General features: G+C 32.5%; 3 protein-coding genes across 5 annotated transcripts in view; 2 read left to right on the forward strand and 1 right to left on the reverse strand.

The window, feature by feature from the left end:
• The window catches only part of LOC119687554 (annulin), a 32,116-nt gene extending 18,514 nt beyond the window's left edge, over positions 1 to 13,602 (reverse strand). Inside the window, exon 1 of the mRNA XM_038101900.1 lies at positions 13,446 to 13,602. Within this exon, the coding sequence (XP_037957828.1) occupies positions 13,446 to 13,554 (109 nt within the window). The 5' untranslated portion in view covers positions 13,555 to 13,602. The remainder of the gene's footprint in view (positions 1 to 13,445) is intronic.
• A 2,635-nt stretch (positions 13,603 to 16,237) lies between these two features.
• Positions 16,238 to 17,411, forward strand: LOC119688160 (RWD domain-containing protein 4). 3 transcript variants are annotated; one of them, XM_038102824.1, is made up of 4 exons: positions 16,238 to 16,394; positions 16,459 to 16,637; positions 16,696 to 16,805; positions 16,882 to 17,411. In XM_038102824.1, exons 2-4 carry the CDS (start codon positions 16,530 to 16,532, stop codon positions 17,285 to 17,287), a joined length of 624 nt encoding a protein of 207 aa, XP_037958752.1. In that variant the 5' UTR covers positions 16,238 to 16,394; positions 16,459 to 16,529; the 3' UTR covers positions 17,288 to 17,411. The 3 variants fall into 3 exon arrangements, with proteins under 3 accessions (XP_037958752.1, XP_037958753.1, XP_037958751.1); XM_038102825.1 differs by having other exon boundaries at positions 16,490 to 16,637; XM_038102823.1 differs by having other exon boundaries at positions 16,238 to 16,637.
• A 588-nt stretch (positions 17,412 to 17,999) lies between these two features.
• Positions 18,000 to 20,514, forward strand: LOC119689092 (H/ACA ribonucleoprotein complex non-core subunit NAF1). Its single transcript, XM_038103829.1, has 2 exons — positions 18,000 to 19,023; positions 19,082 to 20,514. The coding sequence occupies exons 1-2, from the start codon at positions 18,099 to 18,101 to the stop codon at positions 20,473 to 20,475; spliced, it is 2,319 nt and encodes a 772-aa protein (XP_037959757.1). The 5' UTR covers positions 18,000 to 18,098; the 3' UTR covers positions 20,476 to 20,514.
• The last annotated feature ends 1,773 nt before the right edge of the window (positions 20,515 to 22,287 follow it).

Consider the following 22,287-nt stretch of genomic DNA (forward strand, 5'->3'; position numbering starts at 1 on the left):
TTTTAATAATGTTCTTTATTTATTATTCAAGGTGCTTTCCTCCTGCGGCAATACATGCACGCCAACGCTTGATCCAATTTTCCATACAAATTTTATAGGCCGCCGAAGATATGACCTTTAGTTCACGCAGCGAATTCTCTTTTATGGCCTTTATGGTCTCAAAACGCGTCTATGGTCCTCGCAATTGCAATTTGAGTCGGGGGCGGGGGAAGAGGAAAAGGTCACACGGGGCCTTATCTGGAGAGTATGGTGCTTGGTTGATGATATTGGTAGAGTTTTTGAACAACAACTGCGACACAATCAACGCTGTGTGAGCCGGTGCGTTATCGTGGTGTAAAATCCATGAGTTTTCCTTCCATAAATCTGGCCTCTCTTTGCGAATGACCTCACGCAAACGACGCATAACGGTCAAATAATACTCCTTATTGACCGTTTGACCATTTGACCGTCCGAAGGAATTCATAGTGCACCACACCACGAATATCGAAGAAAACAGTTAACATAACCTTGGTTTTGGACCGACTTTGGCGTTCTCTTTTCGGTTTCAGCCCACCTTCGAAGCACCATTCGGTCGATTGTTGTTTGGTGGGCATATCAAATTCATAGACCCATGTCTCACCACCCGTAATGATGCGTTCGATGAATGTGGGGTCACTATCTATGTTGGAAATCATCTCTTTGGTTACATCACAACGACGCTTTTTTTTCGCCACACGAAAATTTTTCGACTTCTTTGTATAGACGCCAAACAAACACTAATCGTACGATATGCGTTAAACTTTGACAGAATGTGTATAATAGTGCTGCCAGCGTGAAAATAAAAAAAATTTACCGATTGGATAAGCGCTGGAATTCAAAAAAAGAACGAATAAGTTCTTTTTTGATTACAAGATACAGTCCTCCGTTTATTTATTTTTAATCTATGGACATTTACCATCCAACCAGACATTTACATTGCGTGGTTGGAACATATGTCTATAAATTAAATGATTGCAACTTTCAGTTTCTGTTTGGTTCTCTAGTAAATTTTAACAAAATTCTTTGAAGGTGTCAGTTTAAACGGAGTGAATTATATCTCTGACGTTGGACTAAACTTTCTTCTAAAATTCGCAAGTGCCTTTAAGTACTGTATTCTGATATCGCTACGAACCTACCAGGTATGTACGTGGTTTCGGTCCGTCAACACAACCTACTCATCTAACTATAAACAGCTACAAGTAACGTGGATATATACTTGGTACTCGGAACAATTTCTTGCTATGCATTAAGCCACTTCCTACAAAAGATATAGATACTTGTAGAATATGTATCATTTGTTTCTTGAAGTTCAATCTTAGCGATAATGAAGGGAAAAAATCACTTTTTCTGTAGTAGAGAACATGTTCTCTGAGTATTTGAGTGCGATACTTTTTGACAAAGAAATGCGAATTTAAATGCAAGAACTATGAGATATAAGAGATACTTTTTTCTATTTTTTTTGTGAAGTTTTGTTACTCAGTACATATATAATGGAATCGCAAAGCTCATCTCCTTATACCTTTACTTCCTTATTATTTTGGGAATACTTCCAATACTATTTCTCATTTTAATGTGGAGCTACTTTTCGCTTTCTCCAGAATATTTTATTATATTTTATATACACAGATATGTGTATATACATTTATCTATGTGTACAAATATATAATAAAATTATTATTTCATAGAGTGTGTTACAAAATTGTATTTCAGACTCATTTATGGAAATTAATTGTTGCGTATTTTCATTTGTAGACTGCAATATACAAAGCGAAATAGTAAGGTAGTTCAACTCCCATATCGGGTAAATACAAATAAATCCAGCCACTTAAAACAGTCTTCTAATAGAAGGCGTAGGTGGTATAATTCACTATATCGTATTTGGTCGGTTCAACTAATGAGCATAATTAATTACTTATTCGTTGTTTTCATCTTATAACGAAATTATTAACTAAATTGTAATCGCCAGCCGTAAGAATGGCGATTATTACCAAAATCTTTCTTTCGAATCTATATCAATACTTGTATCTATGTTTGTATTTGAATTAAATCTAATAATCAAGTTAGCCCTATAATATGCAAGTTATAATTATTATTGTTATAAGAGCTTATTGCAGAAAATATTCGGTAATCAATTGTTAAATATAACTGATGCGATTAGGTGAATAATGCCTCGTCAATGAGGTTTTGAGTTATTCTAATTAATCAACACTCTTTATATATTTATTATGTATATCTGAAACATATACTTGTGCTAATTTAAATTTGATACCGAAAAAAATAAAGTTCCATCTGCACCAAAATTTTCCTCAAAATAGTCAATGCCCGCATCTGCCAACTACCTGGAGATGGCAACCAGACGAGACCGTTAATACTACTGCTTAAAATACTGCAAACATATATCTGCAAAAACCATAAGTTTAAACCGTCAGCTTGCTGTTAGGATCAGAATGTCTAAAGTTACTATAATTATAAAGAAGGCAATTGTTTCTCTACCTACAACAATATATAAATGGTTGATTAGCTGCAATCACGGTTGCCACTTATGGTACTTTAGTACCAAAATTGGTACTTTTTTTTTCGTTTTTTCGTTTTTGGTACTCATGTTTAAAAAATGGTACATTTTTGACGACCCAACTTTATTGTGGATATTTCCAAATAATTTTTTTTATAAATCAACTTGCACTATTTTATATTTTGTTCATTTATAACACTATGAAAAACACAGAACGAAAAAATAAAGAGGTCTAAAAAAATTTTGGACCTTTTTTTACAGAAATGGTGCCTTTTTAAACCAATTTTGGTACAGGAAAAAATTTTCAAGTGGCAACCGTGGCTGCAATGGCAAATTAACAAATATTCTTCTACTTACAATAATTAACGATTATCCGCCATTTTACGACTAAATTCGTTGCAAGAAACCTAATGAAATAAAAGCTTAACCTATCTCATGTGTAAAAACACGAAAAATTAAAATACGAAAATGCAACCATGAGTGTGCAAAAATAGCAAATCGAGCGTTTGACGTTTAAAGAGGAGTATGGCGAAATACGACGCGTAGAGTGGAGGTTTTTTTGGTTGCTTTGGAGCGAATGAAATAATATATATATTAAAAACTGCTACTATCAATATAATAAATAAACAAGGTTAAAATCTTAAAAGCTTTGCAAACTGTTTTAGTTTACAATAACTTAACAAAAATCAGAAGTGGGATAAACAGCGCCTAGCCGAAACGTGTGAGTGTGTCCTTGGGAGCGCTAGCGCTTCAACACATTAACATGCGCGAAAGCGAAGTTAAGGTATAAAGAAAAACAAAACGAAACGGGAACGAAATTTGTTGTTTATAAATTAACGGCGGTAATAAAATGAGAATGGTGAAGTTGAAGGATATGCGTTTAAGCGAGCTGAAGGAGGCGTTGGAGGAAGAAGGTTTAGATACGACGGGCAACAAAGCGCAGTTAGTATTGCGTCTGACAGACCACCTGAAAGCAGACGAAATCCGCGAGCCGGTAGATGTGATCAATTCACGATTAGATAATATGGAACGAATGATTCAACAACTTGTAATGGGCATAGAAAACGTGACACGAAGTAAACCTACGGAAAACGTGAGCGAAAAAAATGAAAATCAGAAGACGGAAATTACATCTACAGTGGTTAACGATTTACCACAACATGGGTCGGTAAAAGATATCAGCGAAACGATACCCGTGTTCGATCCAACAGATAAAAATGGTCTTACGGTTGGACAATTTATCAATCGCGTCGAAAGATCTCTTAATGCATTCCAATGGAATGAAAAACAACTATTGCTAGCCGTTTATGAAAAGTTAAAAGGAGTAGCGCGGTTGTGGCTGGATTCACTACAAGAATTTGATAGCGAGTGGAGCAGTTTTTCGAATAAGTTGCGTGCAGAATTTGATGTAAAATGTGACGAAGCTGACATTATTTTTGAATTGAGTCAAGCGGTACGTAATGTTAATGAAGGCATCATTGACTATTGTTTTCGAATTGCGGCACTTGGCCGACGATACAAGATAAGTGATAGTGCCATTATAAAATATACTCGCAATGGACTAAACGACACTAAATTGCAAGCGGCGATCGCACCGCTACGGTTTAATAATTTAAAAGATTTTCGCGAAGGTGTTGAGGACTTTTTACGCAATATGCAACATGGAACGAACAAAATAGCTTTGGCAAATTCATCGTCAAATCCGATAATAAATTCGAGCGTAAGTGGAGACGCAAATGAAAACTCCGGACAGAAACAGTTTAGAACGGAACCGAAGGTTAGAGCTTGCTTCAATTGCGGTGAAGCGGGACATTTTTCGCGCGAATGTTCAAAGCCACAACGTAGACAACGGTGTAACAATTGCGGAAGAGTTCACCCAAAAGGTCAGAGTACGCACTGTGGGGAGTCAAGTGTGCGTCGAATTGAACGCACCAACGAATCGATCAGAGAAGTATACATAAATGGTAGACAATGTACAGCACTACTTGATACAGGTAGCCAGTGCAGTCTTATACGGAAAACAGTATCGAGAAATATTAATGGTCAAATTCAGTTATGTTCCATGAACATTTCGGTGTTCGGCGGTGGAAAGGTACGACTAACTGAAGGGGTTAGGGCCCAACTTGCCGTCGACAGTGTACGCCAACTAATATATTTTTATGTAGTAGACGATAAAATGTTGACAACCGATATATTGCTAGGCCATGATGTTGTGTACAAATTCAGCGCGATACGTTTACCTTAGAGAAAACGCCAAGACACTTAAGAGTAAGAATAACTACGCGGGACCCTATATCAACGAACGAAATCAATTGTGGAAGCGATAACGATGCAATTCGACGAGACTTGTGCAATCTCATTAATAGTAATAGAGACGTATTCGCCACAAGCTTGAGCGAAATAGGCAAAACGGGTTTAACGAAAATGAAAATTACATTAACAACCGATCAACCAATCGTACAAAAGCCGTATCGGGTACCAGCACCAAAACGGTCGGTGGTGGCAACAATGGTAAATGACCTTTTGGAAAACGGTATCATCCAGAAGTCAGAATCTACGTATGCCAGCCCTATTGTTTTAGTCAAGAAAAAGAATGGCGAAGATCGCTTATGCGTTGATTATCGGCGTATCAACAACAACACGATCAAAGAAATATTTCCCACCCCAAGTATCGAAGAACGGCTGCAAGAAGCGAAACAATATACTTATTTCACAACCCTTGATCTTAACTCAGGGTATTATCAAATACCAATAGCGGAAGAAAGCAGAAAATATACTGCATTTATAACGACAGACGGGTTGTATGAATTCAAACGTATGCCTTTCGGACTCAAGAATGCTCCGGCGGTATTCCTGCGTACGATGGCCAAGGTCAAAGAAATGACTCATCCTGGCGATATGGTGGATTTTATGGACGACATTGGCGTAGGCGGAAATACGGCAGACGAAATGTTTAGTAAATTACAACGAGTATTCAATGCATTACGTGAGGCGAAATTGATACTAAATATAAAAAAATGCATATTCCTAAATCGAGAGATCGAGTTTCTGGGTCATAAATTAACTTCAGACGGCATTAGCCCTGGTACAGCAAAAACTTTAGCAGTCGAAAACTTCGCAAGGCCCCGAAACCAAACGGAAGTACGACAATTTTTGGGTTTAAGCGGTTACTTTAGGAAATTTGTTCCAGGTTATGCGATCGTGAGTAAACCATTGCGACAGCTTTTGCATAAAGGCGTAAATTTTGAGTGGGGTAACGAGCAAGAGGGGTCATTCAATGAACTGAAATCGACATTAACGAGGAAGCCAGTTATGACTGCTTATCGATCGGATGCTGAGCATCAAGTACATACTGACGCAAGCTCAATTGGGTTAGCAGGCGTGCTGTTACAAAATGAGATGGGCGAATGGAAACCGGTTGTGTACTACAGCAGATCTACAACGGTAGATGAACAAAAGTTCCACAGCTACGAGCTGGAAACATTAGCCGTTGTCGAAACTCTGGAGAGATTGCGTTATTACGTATACGGTAAACCGATCACGGTGGTGACAGACTGCAGTGCATTAAAAACAACGATGCAAAAACGCGAGCTAATTCCAAGAATAGCCAGGTGGTGGTTACGTATACAAGATTTTGATATAAATATAGAACATAAAAGTGCGAAACGAATGGAACACGTGGACGCACTAAGTCGAAATCCGTTACTAAATGTTTATGAAGGTGACACAGCGGACATGCGTACGTTCAAGGTTGGATTAAACGAATACGACTGGTTGTTTGCGATGCAATTACAAGACGTAAACCTTCAGAAAATCGTGGCGGACGTGCAACGCGAAAATGGACTTGAAAGCGATGGTTATAAAATACATAACGGTCGGCTGTATCGTATGGTTGATGATAAGCTTTTATGGGTCGTGCCGAAACGGTTAAGACATCGAGTTCTTCGGGACTGTCATGATAGCGCAGGACACATGAGCGTTGAAAAGACGATAAAACGAATTAAAACCCATCTATGGTTTCCACGAATGCGAAACTTCACAAAGAATTATATTAAATCTTGTGTTGAATGTGCGTATAATAAACAGCCAGGGGGGAAAAGGGAAGGAATTTACCATTTCGATAAAATAGAACCTGTACCATTCAAGACCATACATATGGATCACTTAGGACCATTTCCTAAAAGTGTGAAACGAAATGAATATCTACTCGTTATAGTAGATGCTTTTACGAAATTTACCGTACTAAAGCCAGTTAAAAGTACCGCGACAAAGCACGTACTCAGCGCATTAAATGAAGTTATAAGTTACTGTGGAATGCCAACGAAAATAATTACTGATCGAGGGACTGCGTTCACAGCGAAAGATTTCGAGAGGTTTTGTACTCGGAACCATATTCGACATATTAAAAATGCAGTAAGAACTCCACGAGCAAATGCTCATGCCGAACGGACTAATCGAACAATATTATCCATGCTGTTACCAACAAATACGGTTGACAAACGACGGGACGAAAATATGGTAAGATTGCAATGGTGCCTAAATACGATGGAGAATGCGACAACGAAATGCACACCGTACGAGTTGCTGTATGGTTATCAACCTCGTGATATACTTCAGAACGCATTAATTCTAACTCTACATAACGACGACACTCTGACTACTGATCAATTAACGGATTTACGCAGAACGATTGCAGAACGAATTACTGATGAGCGAGCTAAAGCTAAAAGCCGATACGACAAGCGGTACTTACAGCCAACGAAATTTCAAGAGGGTGATCTAGTATTAGTCCAAAACGAGCCGTATAGCACGGGTGAGTCGAGGAAACTAGAGCCGCGTTATAAAGGGCCCTTCATTATTACTAAAGTACTCGATAAAGACCGATATGTAGTCAACGATTTACCCAACTCCAAACGAACACAGCGGCAGTACACCTCGGTGTATTCGTTCGATAAGATCAAGCGATGGTGTCAGTTGCCTTACGATGACAGTAGCAGCGAGGCTGATAACGACGATGATGACGACAATGATAACGTTGCCGAATCGACGGACAAAGCGGGGTCGCTTTGAGATGTCAGGAGGCCGACTGTAAAAACACGAAAAATTAAAATACGAAAATGCAACCATGAGTGTGCAAAAATAGCAAATCGAGCGTTTGACGTTTAAAGAGGAGTATGGCGAAATACGACGCGTAGAGTGGAGGTTTTTTTGGTTGCTTTGGAGCGAATGAAATAATATATATATTAAAAACTGCTACTATCAATATAATAAATAAACTAGGTTAAAATCTTGAAAGCTTTGCAAACTGTTTTAGTTTACAATAACTTAACACATGGTATTACCAAAGTTTAATATGTCGTTCGTTTTTACTGATGGGCAGTCTAACAAACTATCACAGTATTTTTTCTTTAAAAACTTGTTTCTTCTAGAACTTATAATTAGTCACATCCTCTGACTTTTAGCACCTCTGAATGCTTGGTTCCTTCTCTGTCTCTCGTATATTTCATAACTTCTACAATGAGTTTCTAAAAGAAACGCGCAGTTTCTCTAAGTAAGTTCCCATACACTAGTGATCAGTAAGCCTTGAAGTATTCAAACGGATACTGTTAATGAGGATCCAAGATCTAGTTTCATTATAGGTCTATTCAACGAGCTACTCGTAGCAAACTTTAAACCAAAAAAAATTTCTCTGGTTAACACATATGGCTATGTACGTCAGCGCTCATTTAAAACTTAAGAACATATTATTATTATTGTATTATTTCTATTGTATTTTCTATTGTTATTATCGTATTTTCTAATATTTTATTTTCATATAACCTTCAAGAAAGATTGTGGACATCAATTTTTAAACTTTGACCGCTTATTTATCGTTGTCTGTCGAATACAACATAAATTAAACAATAAAAAATTTTCTACTACATCCGAAATCATTGCGAATTATTATACCTATGAAAAGTAGCGCAATTAACAAACTGTTATATTAAAATCTGGTTAATACACTAGTTGAAAATTTCGCATTTCAACATATAAGCAATTTCGATTAAATTAAATGAGAATTGTAATTAGAATTTTTGTTTTAAAAAGTTTATATGAAATAGATAAAAGCACAATTTTTTCAGGTTGCTTTTATAACTAATATAATAATATGAAGGGTAACAAAAAACTAAAATAAATATAAATAAACAGAAATATATTTATTTATATTTACGGACCTATTCTGTGCACTTTATAAACTCGTCAAACATTGACACTTGTCAAAATTGACTGCTGTAAAGGTTTTGGTATTCTGTGACATAAATAAAATACTACAAATGCTGTTGACAACTTTAAAAATATGGTCTTTTTAAGCATTTTTTATTTTTTGCATGCATGACAAATATTCTTAACTAAAATATACGCTCTTTACAAGCATATTTTTTATTGTTATTTGAATGCATGAAAAATCCTTTTGGCAACTTAAAATATGTGCTCTTTACAAGCATTTTTTACGAACAGTTACGAACAGTTACGAACAGTTACGAACAATTACGAACAGTTTTCTATACAAAACACTTTACACCATAGTGTGGTGAGAAGCACTAGGTACTTGAGCTTTGATATTTGCCAAGATGTGTCCAGAATACCAAAAAGCTTTCTGCTTTATAAAAATCAAAAATTTTATTAAATCTGTCAAATCTGTCAAGTGCACAGAATAGGTCCGTTATTTATATTTGTTCATTTGATTTTAAGAAATCACTAGTTCAATGGTTTCAATTGCAAAGAATTTAGGCTCATCGAAATATCAATTAATCGAATATTGAGTTTTATATAAATTTCTTAATCGAGCTATAGGTCCCTTTTTGTTAAATAATTCAACGTTTAATTTTTTTTTATTATACTCTATATTTCGACTCTCCTTGGGAGTCATCCGCAGGGTCACGATCTAACATAAATTAATATTACTAAAACTATATCTACGTCATCAACAATAAGTTTGCAATACAAGATTTAAATATATTTTTTATAATATAATATAATATTATATTTATATTATATTCTTCTTATATAGACTTTTTATAGTCTTCATCTTGTAAAACAAGGTTGACCATTTTGTAGTTTCTAAAACTACAAAACTAAAACTAAAACACGCTTGTAATAGAGATTTTTATCAAATTTTTATTTTTTAAATCGCTTTGACTTTGCCTACATTCAAATATCTTCCACGGCACTTATTACTCTCGATGACTTTTCACCACATGCCACAATAGCTCGAGAGTATAAGGATTGTCCACATAAACGTGATCATTTCTGGAAACGCACAAAACAGTGGTAATAAATTACATGAATTTGATATACCGTCCCGTTAAAAGCACATATTTTCCACATTCATATCATCCGTTTCAAAGCAATCAAAATTAAATAATCATAAATGACGGTATGTTACACACCATCATTATTTTCAAGAAAGTGTGTGGATCTATTACGTTCCCAAAATAAATACCATATCACACATAGCATTTTTTTTGGATGCGATTATTCGCCAATCGCTTTTGGAGTTTTTCTGCACTACATTAAAAACGCATCTCCACTTAGAGAAAAATAAGTTTCAGCATTAAACAAAATTCTTGAGATACGTACCTACTATAGAATCGCTTTTTTTAAAGTATTTTTATAATTTTAAAAAGTGTAGCGGTTGCTAAACGATTTATTTTGTAAAAAAGCAAACTATAAGGTAAACATGTGTACACTATGATACTTAAGATCACAGTTCTGGTTGACCGAAACAGGACCATAACACGAATTAATCCTAACTATTTCTTTTTGATAATACTACTATTTTGTACTTGTCTTATAAATGACATCTAAGCAACACATGAACTGAAAACAAAAACTTTCTATATTATTAGTCAAATTAAAAGTTTAATATTTTGTTGAATATTTTTGAGCTAAGTTGTTTTAAGAAACTTATCGGAACTAAAATTTTTTTAACTTCTGTCACTAAATTCCAACTTTTTTCTTCATCAGTTTGAATTCAATTATGCTTTCGTATATTTCGAAGGTGATTACAAAATTTGGAATTCTAAAAAAAACTTTAAAACCCTTCAAATATGAAAGCATACACGAGGATGCAACCACAAAAATGGTAAACGCCTGGAATAGAAATATAGACAATAAGAACTCTCGGCGACACCAGGAAGGTATTAAAAAGGACTACAGCCTAGCTAAGCAAAAGGTACGTTAAAACTGTTGACAATTTATTTATGTTTTGAAATATTTTTTCCTTAAAGGAGTGCTTTAAGCATATGACCAATCAAATCGGCCAAAAGGATGGTTCTTATATATTCCAGTCAACCCACCCCAACGCATATGGTAATTCTGCTAGAGATTCGATTTTCTTCTTAATTTGCAGAAAAGAATTTATTCTCAATCTGTTAAAAATTTATTGTAGGAAACAACAAACAAACAAAGGTTGCTGGGGGCGGGTTGAGGCCATCGATACACGTGGTTAATATTTATTTATTTTTTTTAACTGCACACAATAAAATATATAATATTTATATTATTTTTCTCAATAGGAAAATGTCAGGGATAATATGAAAGCACGTAACATCGATCGTCGAATGGCATTTGGTAACGAATTTCAATCATATATGTATACATTATACTTATTTCACAAACTTAATTTTTTTTCTATCTTCTACATTAAATACATTAAATTTAGAAGAAGAAACTGCACGTATGAAAGGTGTCGATGAGGTTCGTTAAAAGTTTACATATAAATTGACCTTATATTTTTCACTAAATTCTCATTTATTAATAAACTGATTCTTCAATTAGGTACTGACAGATAGAACGTATAACTCACGTAAGAAGATTTTTAATTAATTATTTGGATATTAAAAGTTTTTTAATCAAACTCCTTATTTATTTAACTAGATCCAATAAAATTCACGGACAAAGGTTATCATCCTAAAATAGGTGCTTCGATTTGTGGTAAATATTTAAGTTTAAATGTTTCTTCATCAGATTCTTATTTATTAATTTTTTTCATTATCTTCCATTTCCAATATATAAATTATTTGAAAAGCTCCAAAGTACAATTCTGTGCAGGTAGGCCAAAAAATTTACTTTTACTTTTGTTGAGCAATTTTTTATTAAACTTTTCTCATAGCAGAGGGTCAACGTTCCATGGCGAATGCGTGGTAGTGGTAATACCCCTATACTTTCAATATGGTGATTTGATAATTTTTATTATTCTTATAATTTCATATTTTAGTGCAGGATGACGGTAGCGCACCATTGAGAATGGATGATGTAATCAAGGATGCGATGATGGTAGGTTAAAACTTTAAATTTTGTTTTACGTTTATTTACGTTTATAGATGCATCATTTTATAATAATTATAATTTTTCTATTTTCACTACTAAAAAGAATGAAGAACAATTTCTAAGAAATGAAGGTAATATCAAAATTATTTATGAGTTTGCGGAATTTGATTATATAAAAAATTTTTGAATTATATCTTTGTAGAAAAAAGTTATAACAGTCAAAAAATATCGGTTGATATCAATAAGAAAGAGCAATCTATAGGTAGAAAACGTTTTTGAATAAGTTTCATATATCCCATTTACTTTTAAATATTTTATTTCCAATCAAGCTAAAGAAGATACTGTAAAATATAAACCAAAATTTTCCATTCCATTTTTAAATTGGTAAAAATTCAGTCCTACGAGTATACGCAAAAATATAAATGAAATGAACATTAAATGTGAAATCAAATATTTGGATTCAAATCGTTTTACAATCTTAAATCTTAAAAGGAAAACATACAATCATGGGTGTTCAGGAAAAATAATCTTAAACTTATTTAAAACTTATTAAAAAATATAAATTTGAAAACAAAACATACAATCATGGGTGTTCAGGAAAAATAATCTTAAACTTATTTAAAACTTATTGAAAAGTATAAATTTGAAAACAAAACATACAATCATGGGTGTTCAGGAAAAATAATCTTAACTTATTTAAAACAAAATCTTCAATCATTTATTAAATTGTATTAATTGAATATGTATACAGAAAATATTACTCAAATCAACATTATAGAAAAATAAATTAATTATACAGCAATTTAAGATGTACTTTGGCTTTAATACTCATCACGTATATATTATATGTAGTGTAATAAAAATAAATTGTAGGGTTTGTTTGTGTTATTGGAGGCAAGAAGAACGAACTAGAGATCCTCAGCAAACCACTTGCCTAACAAACTACTTGAGTTTGAATTTATTTGTTTTATCTTTATTTTATTTTCTTTAGATTTTTTATGTATTCTAAGCACTCGCTTTAAGGCGCAAGCATTCACTCACACACTCTATACATAAGCACAATGTGAATAAAAACTGCTTGTATATGGTGGGGTCTTGTAAAATTTTATATCTTTCAAAATAATAGAAAAACTCGTATCGCAATACTGGACTGTAAGAGATAGAAAATTAGCCAGCATATTTTCAAATTTGGTTACAGACGTTTTGTTACCATTTCAAAAAAATTTATTTCCATTCATTGCTTTAAATTGGAATAGCGAAAAATGCAAACGTTTATGAAAAATTATATTCAATAGTAAAGAAAAAAGTGTATTTCACAGATGTATTCTTTAATACTGTAAATTTCACTAAAGTATTGAACTAAACGAGTTCGCGCCAAATACAATTGGTTGTTCACCTTAGCATATCAAAAGTAAGAATGACACGATTGCTAGAATTAAGAACTAGAATTAATTTCAAAAAAAACAAGTTTACACTAACATGTAAAAACAATCAGGCTCATAGATAACTCGGTTGCTGTTTTGGTCCTTCATAATAGAGAGGGAATTTGAAAATTTGACATTTTATTGGTTATAAATATAAGTATTGTAGTTTCAAAACTTACCAAGAGAATTGCGGGATGAATTCATATAATGGTCTAGTTTGGAGTTATTACCGATATCATCTAACTCAAATTGACGAAGACGTACTGTTCCGGTTATTTCGTCTCCCATATTAATTGAGCTACGATCGTGTTTTTTAACAAATGAGCAACATTTTCCACAAATGTTTCCCATTGTAACAAAACTATTATAATTATAATTTCAAAAAATATATAATTGTTCACTAACAATTCATACAATAGACCCCTGGATCACTTTTAACAAATTCTTCAATACTGTTATAATCACACTTAATTACTTTAGCTGATTTTTTATTCTTACATCTTATAGAACTAAACTACAGATTTTTGAGTAAATCTTTAGTGATGCTTAACACTACGTAATCATTTGTGAACTAATCAAAGTGGATTTGTTAAGTTAAATTGTTTACAATTAATACAGAACTTCATTATTAATTCAATCGAATATTAATAAATCAAATTGTAGTAAAGCGGTTTTGAAGAAGTGAGAAGCGCAACTGTATTCTTCAGAGACAACGCAGACACAAAGCTGAGTGTCAATCAAAACAGGCACGAAGGTGATTTGAGCTCATCGTGACTTAAATAAACTAATTAAAAAGGTTTAAACAATAAAAAAATATCATAATAAGTAACAGTTGTTTCAACAGAAAATAGGTAAATATATTTTAATTACTTAAAGTCCAATGGAATGTGTGACGAGAAACGGACTGAAATTTCAATCCCTAAAAATTTCAATGTCGTTTAAGTACAATTTAATCAAAGAAAAATTGAAATATTTTTGTAATAAATCATCGTACCCTTAACATTTAATATGAAAAGAATGTGTTAAGTTTCTTATAATGTTCGATCAAAAGTCGAATTAATTTGACAATTGATATCCAATAATTAAATGCTCAAAATTCAATACTTTGTGGTTTTGAAATTTGTATAAATTAAGTCGATTGTCAAGTGTGATTGTCGTTTTCCTTTATTTGAAATCGATAGATTTTGAAAATAGACACATTGAATGAGTCCTGAAATATTGTATAAAATAGTTTACTTTATGGATGGAAGATGAAACTCTACATTGAATTACTTAAGTTCCATTTTCACGTTAGGAAGTCTGTATGTGAGTCTGTCTTTTCACGATTGCACAGAATTTTGATATAAAAACTTAAAAAATGTGTAATGTATTATAAACATTACAAATTTATAACGCAGCACCAATCTATTCTCCTTCTGGAATATATTCAGTAAATGTACTATTTCTAGGCAGCTTTATGTCGCAGATGAAGTATGATATATTTGGAGTATTCAATAACTCTACGATGGAACAGATAATATATAATATTCATCGTTAAATAATTAATGGCGGACCATTAATAATATACATAATACACATTTTTATTTTTATTATACGACGTAACACATTTCTCATTATCATTACATTCCTCTAACATGAGGAATGTGCTACTATCCTGACAAAACTGATGAAATATCATAGGTAAAATCAAAAAAAATTATACTACATCGTAAAATAAATTTATCTTCAGTCTTCATTCAAAATTGTGAGCAGAATTTTCGAATTGGACAGAATTAATTGACCTTCAGATCGAATTTAAATAATGTTTGTTTAATACACACTTATCTGTGGCCGCTGAGTAATTACGCTGCTTATTTCTAAAACTTTATTTTTACGTTCATTTGATTAATCCATAAGTGTATATGTTAGATCAATTTAATGGTGTTTTATTGAATTTTATCAAGTTATCTTAACGCTCTTGCTCTTTAGGCATTGCATTTGGGCATAAAATTGCAAAGCCATGAGTACGCGTGACCGAGTGTTAAAAATTACGCCAGTACATTCTTCCATATTTCCAACATTGTTTAGCAACTGCATAATACTTTTTAATACTAATAATAATAATAATAATAATACTTTTATAATTATACAATATTTTAAAATATGCTCAATTTTCTATTATATTTTCAGTTATTTATTTAAAATTGTCCTTTAAGGTATTTTGCAGTAACTTCAAGATAGTATGTATTCATTTAAAATGGCTCTTGATATAATATAGTTAATTAAGCTTCGAGCTTCGATAAATATTAAGCATAATTTTAAAAGTGCTTTATAGATCTACGTGGTAATTACTAGCCTAATCGACTTCTTCTTAAGTAAGCATTTCAGCTCAATTTCGTCTAGTAATATTAGACCAGGTATACTTAGCCAGACCAGGTATACTGGCCAAACATATCGTCCAGTAAAGAAAAAGGTGTTCCCAACGCAATAAGCGAACCTTCATTGGAAATTCCAACGAATATTGCAATCATATGTCAAAAATCATATGTAAACAAATATTCAAACATAATTCAAGAATTTCATAAATTTCAAAATTGGGAATAAGAAAAAATTTCAGTGATGTATTTTGAAATTTTCACCATTTTTACCATTCCTTTTAATTCTATACTCATTTTAATATTCCATTTATATTAATTATTTATTTTAATACAAAATATTATGTGCACATACGCAAGATTTGCTATATGCCAAAACGTAACACTTGACAGATTGGAACAGTGATGCCAATATCTCGCTTAGCGAATAGAAGTCTCATGCATTTTTTCCCATATTAGCGAGCCACCGAAAAGGCCTAATATATAATCATTTGATGGTTATATATATATATATTATATTTTTAATTTTTATAAATTATTTTCTGCACAGTAGTCATACTATTTTTAAAATATGATATTCAATGTAGTAATTAAACACAATATATTTAATAAAAAAATTTCTTTAACATTAATTAAACTGTTAAAATCGTTAAGTAGTAAGAATTGAAGCATGTTAGAATAATAGTATGAAAATAGCTCTACATTTACGAACACATCAAGTTTGACATTAAAATGACAGGCGATGCCAAAAACAGATGTGACATATCTATTGTTGTAAATAATCTTTTTTTTTAATTTAAACAAATAAGACTTCTGATTTATCTTTTAATGATTTAAGTCATATTTTTAAAAATTTTCGTTATATAAAGAAAATAAACATTAACCAAGAGTTAATAAACGAATTCGCAAATGTCAGAGCAATTGGAACAACAAGCGGAAGAACGCGAAGCGTTGCAGTCCATTTACGAAGGCGATAATGCTTTTAAAGAATTGGATAAAGCCACTTACCAATACAAAGTATAACAACAAACTTATTAAACATTACAAATGTTAATTTAACTAACACTTCTTATAGTATGGTGAGGACAATGATTATAAATCTTTTTTGGTTGAAATAAAATGGGGTGAGAACTATCCGAATGAACTACCTGAAATTAATATGGATACATTTTATAACAGAACTTTGTAAGTATTTTGATTTATTTATTTGATGGCAGTAACAGTTAATGATTAATAAATAATTTATTTATGCACATATCAGAGTTTCTACCGTTAAGGAGAAAATTAAAGCTGCATTGCTTCAGGAAGGTGAGTTATGGATAGGCTGTGGTATGACATATACGCTGTTTGAATGCCTTAAAGAACGTATCGAAGAATTAACTGCTGACCAACCTGAAAGTTCTACCGCGCAAGCTGTGGATTTTGAAAGCGTTGGTGTCAGTTCAATTAAGATATCGGATAATGCGGATACTAAGAAAAAGGAACCAAAAAAAGAGCAATTAACTAAGGCGCAGAAACGTCGTCAGTGGGAACGAACTGACCATCGTGGTGATCGTCCACGAGGCTGGGATTGGGTAGATATAGTTAAGCATTTATCACAAACTGGTAACAAACAAGATGATTCAGCGACAACTCAGAATGTGGTTTTGCAGTCACTCAACAGTTAATCGCAGAATATATTTTTCAATGGTAACCTGAATTATAATTCATAAACAAAGACAACAAATGCATATTTTACATTTAATTACTCAACTTGTAAATACTGATGATATTTAATAAAAATTGCAATATATACAAATAGAAATCTGCATGACTTCGTATTTTTATATTATTTCTCATATATGTATGTATATACATAAATTTACATGTATAAATAATTTTGTTGATATGTGCAAATGCCGAAAATAATTAGTTGCATAATTGTTTATAAACAATTCAAAATCTCTATTTATTATAGCATGTGGCGCCAATTTATGGAGAGATATATATGATTTTCATATATAAAATCGTTGTCAATTTGACACCAATTCGCATGTGTACTATAAAGTACTATAAAGTTGATGCCGCTTTTAATTTGTTTGCGGCGTTAAATTTCAGTACAGCTAATTAAATACTCGAGAGCTAGAGTTTTTTAATTTGAGTAATTTTATTTAATTAAAATCAGAAAAATGGGCTAATAGAATACATGGGATGTAAAAATTGTATATATTACATAAATTCTGCTTTACTAATTTGGAAGGTATTATAAAATGATTAGTGAATGCATGAAAAAGTGTTGTAAGTGTTTGAAAACTCTGTGCAAAATTTTTGACGCCGTCACATTTTGTTAGTGGCTACGACTTTTGTCAGGTTTGTTTCATTTGTTTTCATTTGTAACAGATTTGCTTTGTTTATGTCGTACAAACACGTTTATGATTTAAAACGTGCTTTACATGCTTGTTAATTTGGTTCGTAAAACAAAATAAAACTAAATTAAGGATGGAAACTATTAATGATGACGATTTGAAAGTAGGGAATCCTAAAAGCGCAAATGAAATGGTAGGACTAAATGAAAATGTTGTCAATGGACAGCGACTTGAAACAAATACTCAAATGCAAAAAAGTCAGCAAATAAAGGCAGACAAAAACTCCAAGAATTTTGATGCTATAACTAGTACCGCTTTGAGTGCAATGAGTCAACAAATACAAACAATAGTGGAATGCAAGGAAGATAATGCTATAACTGATATGGAAACGGTGGGAAATCAGCTAACTCTAGTCGTATCAGAAAGTTGTGAAAAATCTGTTGCAATTGCTAGGACTGATTTGGAGGCACAGACTGAAGAAGACAAAGCTAAGATATTGAATACAGTTGAGATATCAGATAAAGTTTGTTATACTAAATTGCAAGAGGATCTAAATTTAAAAGGGATTGATAGTGCCGTCAATATAAAAGGAAGTAGAGAAGCAATAGTGGTGAATAAAGCGAATGAAATAATAGGGGACTTTAACGTAGAGCTTGATACGAACATGGAAGTAGATACACAAACTGTAGCAGAGAAGAATATTGAAGCGAGCATTAATGTGTTTGAAAATACTGCATTGGAGGCAGGAAAAGAAGTAACAGCTGTAGCTGATGTGAGCGTTACAGAAGAGATTATGAGTGAGAACTTGATTGTGGATAGTATTGTGGAACATGAGGTAAAACAAAATGAATGCACTTTAGCTACCATTGCTGATATTACAGATTATATAAAAACGACAGCTGTAACTGTAACTGTAGCCACTGATACAAAAATCATCCCAACAGTTCTAGCAGACAGCGTTACAGAAAGTTCTATGCAAACAAATATTGTATCAGAAAAAGCAAATTCAGTTACCGTAGATCCAACTTATAATTTAACTGCAAATAGGAGTGATATCGGTGAGTATTCTGTCTGTTTAGTTTTACCATTCCTAATAACGATTATATATTTATATAGTAAAAAATAGCCTCAGTCTGTTGGCTGATTACATATCTGATGATAGTGAGCAAGACGATATAAAAGTTGAAAATCAATGTACAGAATCAGATGGTGATTCTATTATTGAAGTACCTGTGACTTCAAATAAAACTTATCGCTCACAAGTTGTCACGGTAAATTCAGAAAGCGATAGTTCATCATCTTCTGAAACGGATGATGAAGGGGATTACTTATCTGATATACGTAAAAATATTGATAAAGCTATTCAAATTGACAGTGATGATGGTGATGTTGATGGTTCTGATAACGTTCCACCCAAACATGCAAAACCACTTAAAACAAAAGGTGAACTTTCACTGGAAGATTTACCACCAATTGAAGATTTGCATATAACAGTACCAGAAGAAGAGTGCGTTGAGTTGGGTGTCATACACTCAATTATTGATCAACTGGTTTTGGTTAGTGTTTTACCAAACTCAGTGTTACTTGACCTCGATACTGTATTATTTCTTGATAAAGGTAATAAAGTTTTGGGTCAAGTTTTTGATGTTTTGGGTCAAGTAGCAGATCCTATGTATTGCATACGCTTTAATTCCAATAAACAAATAAAAGAAAAAGGCATAAAAATTAATGACAAAGTTTATGCAGCACCGAAAACGGAATATACACAATTTGTTGTACTTGCAAACTTAATGAAAATACGTGGTTCTGATGCATCTTGGGAGCATGATTTGGAGCCACCACCAAAGTTTTTAGATTATTCAGATGATGAGGAGGAACGAGCATCGAAATATCTTTTGCGTAACAAAGATAGACCGATGGAAAGTAAAATTTTCAACAAACGCTCTCGTACTGGTGAAGAATCTCAACCAACAACTAATGAGGATGGTCTTTCAAATAATAATGTTCAAGAACGTGGCCGTTATCACGCAAATAGAAGACAAGGTAATTACGGTGCAAATAATCGACCACATCAGTCCCCTTCACCATCTCCGCAACGTTATAACTCTGGTAGTTGGCATTCAAACTATTATCCATATGCACATCCAAGTGCAGCACCAGGACAACATTATTATGCACCGCAAAACTATTATCGCTACGAGAGTAACATGCATGCGCGACTCCCACCACCATCTTCACAAGGCTACAATTATTATCCACCACCACCAATGGCTTATCAAATGACACCACCTATGGTTCAATCGATGATGTCTCCCACACATCCTCATGTGCCACAACCCACGCCACAAAATGTCTCACCAATGTCCCCACCAATGACTCAACAAGTTCTCCCAACACCATTTCAATCTTTGCAACAACCTGCAACTCAATATGTAGTAAATCCATATGCGGTTAGACCATCTGTTTTAGAAGGCAAAAAGTCGTCTAATTCTACTGACAATCAACAATAAATAAACGTAGATCTGTAAGGGAACCAAATGCGTGAGATGTTGCGGAGATATTGAAAAGTACAAATAAATATATTTTTCAACTTTATAGTTAAGTATATTTAAAAAATATATTTTTTTTTTTAAGATGTTTTTTTTTATATTTTTTTGCTTTATTTAGTAAAACACATGTTTCAAAAACAGTAAATTTTGGTTTGTTTTCTGATTATTATTTATCATTGTAATTTAATTTTTTATATTTATTTTATGTAGCAAACATTAATTTACTTCTGAAATTGACGATGTTACTGTCGCCAATATTATTACATCTTAGTGACTCACATTCAGGACATATAATTTGTATTCAGAATTGGAAATATCGTCGTCTGCTCTCTGGCTGGCTGGTGATTTGGTATTTAGAAGATTTAGTTAACTAATTAAGAAAAACTTAATTTAGGCTAGTACATTTAGGCTTTAATTTCCGGTAACCTCTAACAAATAAATAGGCCCTTGGTATAGGCAAGACATTTTGTGTACTCCGTAAAATAAAGGAATTTTGGACCCTAACAAGACTATACTAACTAGTTTTTAAAACCACATGTTTTTAGCGGTTTGTTGCCCTAGTTCTGATCATATACTTAAAATGCATTTCATAGTACCGATTGGTAAACATTGGCAATATTTAGGCAAAATTTATTTACTTAAAGACATGTTCTTATGGAGAGACTTGTTTGGAAATGGTTGTGAAGCTGACTGGGCAACAACAAAACAGTTTCGTGTGGTATATAGTCTTACTGCATACTAGACCAAACCATACAAAATATATACAATTGCCTATAACGGTTTCGGATTTTGTTAATATTAAAAACATTATAACATGCCATTAAGGAGTATATCAGATTTCGAGAAACAAATTTTAATCTCTAAAAAGTTGTGATTAAAATGATAGCAATGAATTATGGTTTATATTTCATAGAGCACAGGAGTATAAAACGAAAAGTTTACATTGATGAGCTTCAAATTTAATAAATTTGAATTATTTTACTTATTCTTATAATGCTCCCATTCTTTTAATTTTGGATAAAATACTAAGATTAATATTAGCTAAATGCTTATGAACTAAATTTAAAACTATATCATTGCGGATATAACGAACTTTAGGGAATATTTAATGATATCAACATTTGCATAGTTCCATGATCATATGTTAAGAAATTGAAAACATATTAGCTTTGGGTTCGTTAATTTGCAAATAAATAGTTTTATTATTATATAGTCAATCGATTATCTTTCAAATTATAAGACATTATTTAAGGATAATCACCCACCATTTCTAAATCATAGATGAACACGATTAGCAATTATATGTTATGAGCAGTTATGATGTTATAAGAGTGATGAATAGGACTAAATTTGTAACGTATTTTCCTGTCTATTATAAATGTATTTTCCTGTCTTTATAAGAAAATTATTCTGTGCTTCCAATCGTTAGGTCATGTGCAATCAAGCAATTTAAATTTATTAAACTCTACCTTGTGATGTCTTGTACTCATTGTTTCGGAAAATATTCATTAGGTTCAGAGCATATTAGAAGAAGTAATAGGTAGAAGTAATTCTACAATCGGATGAAGTAAAAATGTCTTAATAAAGAAGACTTTTTAATTGGTTTTTGTTCTCATAAGTTACAACAGTTATTCCTGTTTTGAGCGTTTTTTCAACGTGTAAATAACAAGAAAAACAGATATAAATAGTTGTGTTGCGTTTAAACATATAATAAAATAAACTTGTGTAATTTATAATTTAATGGGAAAGTTGCCCAATTTGTGAGATTATTCA

This window comes from Teleopsis dalmanni, chromosome X (genome assembly GCF_002237135.1).
Source record: "Teleopsis dalmanni isolate 2A chromosome X, ASM223713v2, whole genome shotgun sequence".
In the NCBI taxonomy this organism is placed as follows: Eukaryota; Metazoa; Arthropoda; class Insecta; order Diptera; family Diopsidae; genus Teleopsis; species Teleopsis dalmanni.

What these genes read in the sequence shown, in the direction of transcription:
- LOC119688160 (XM_038102823.1), top strand. Translation starts at nt 16,530, where the DNA reads ATGTCAGAGCAATTGGAACAACAAGCGGAAGAACGCGAAGCGTTGCAG. An exon ending in AAGCCACTTACCAATACAAA is followed by an intron (nt 16,638 to 16,695) that starts GTATAACAACAA and finishes CACTTCTTATAG; the next exon opens with TATGGTGAGGACAATGATTA. An exon ending in ACATTTTATAACAGAACTTT is followed by an intron (nt 16,806 to 16,881) that starts GTAAGTATTTTG and finishes TGCACATATCAG; the next exon opens with AGTTTCTACCGTTAAGGAGA.
- LOC119689092 (XM_038103829.1), top strand. Translation starts at nt 18,099, where the DNA reads ATGGAAACTATTAATGATGACGATTTGAAAGTAGGGAATCCTAAAAGC. An exon ending in TGCAAATAGGAGTGATATCG is followed by an intron (nt 19,024 to 19,081) that starts GTGAGTATTCTG and finishes ATATTTATATAG; the next exon opens with TAAAAAATAGCCTCAGTCTG.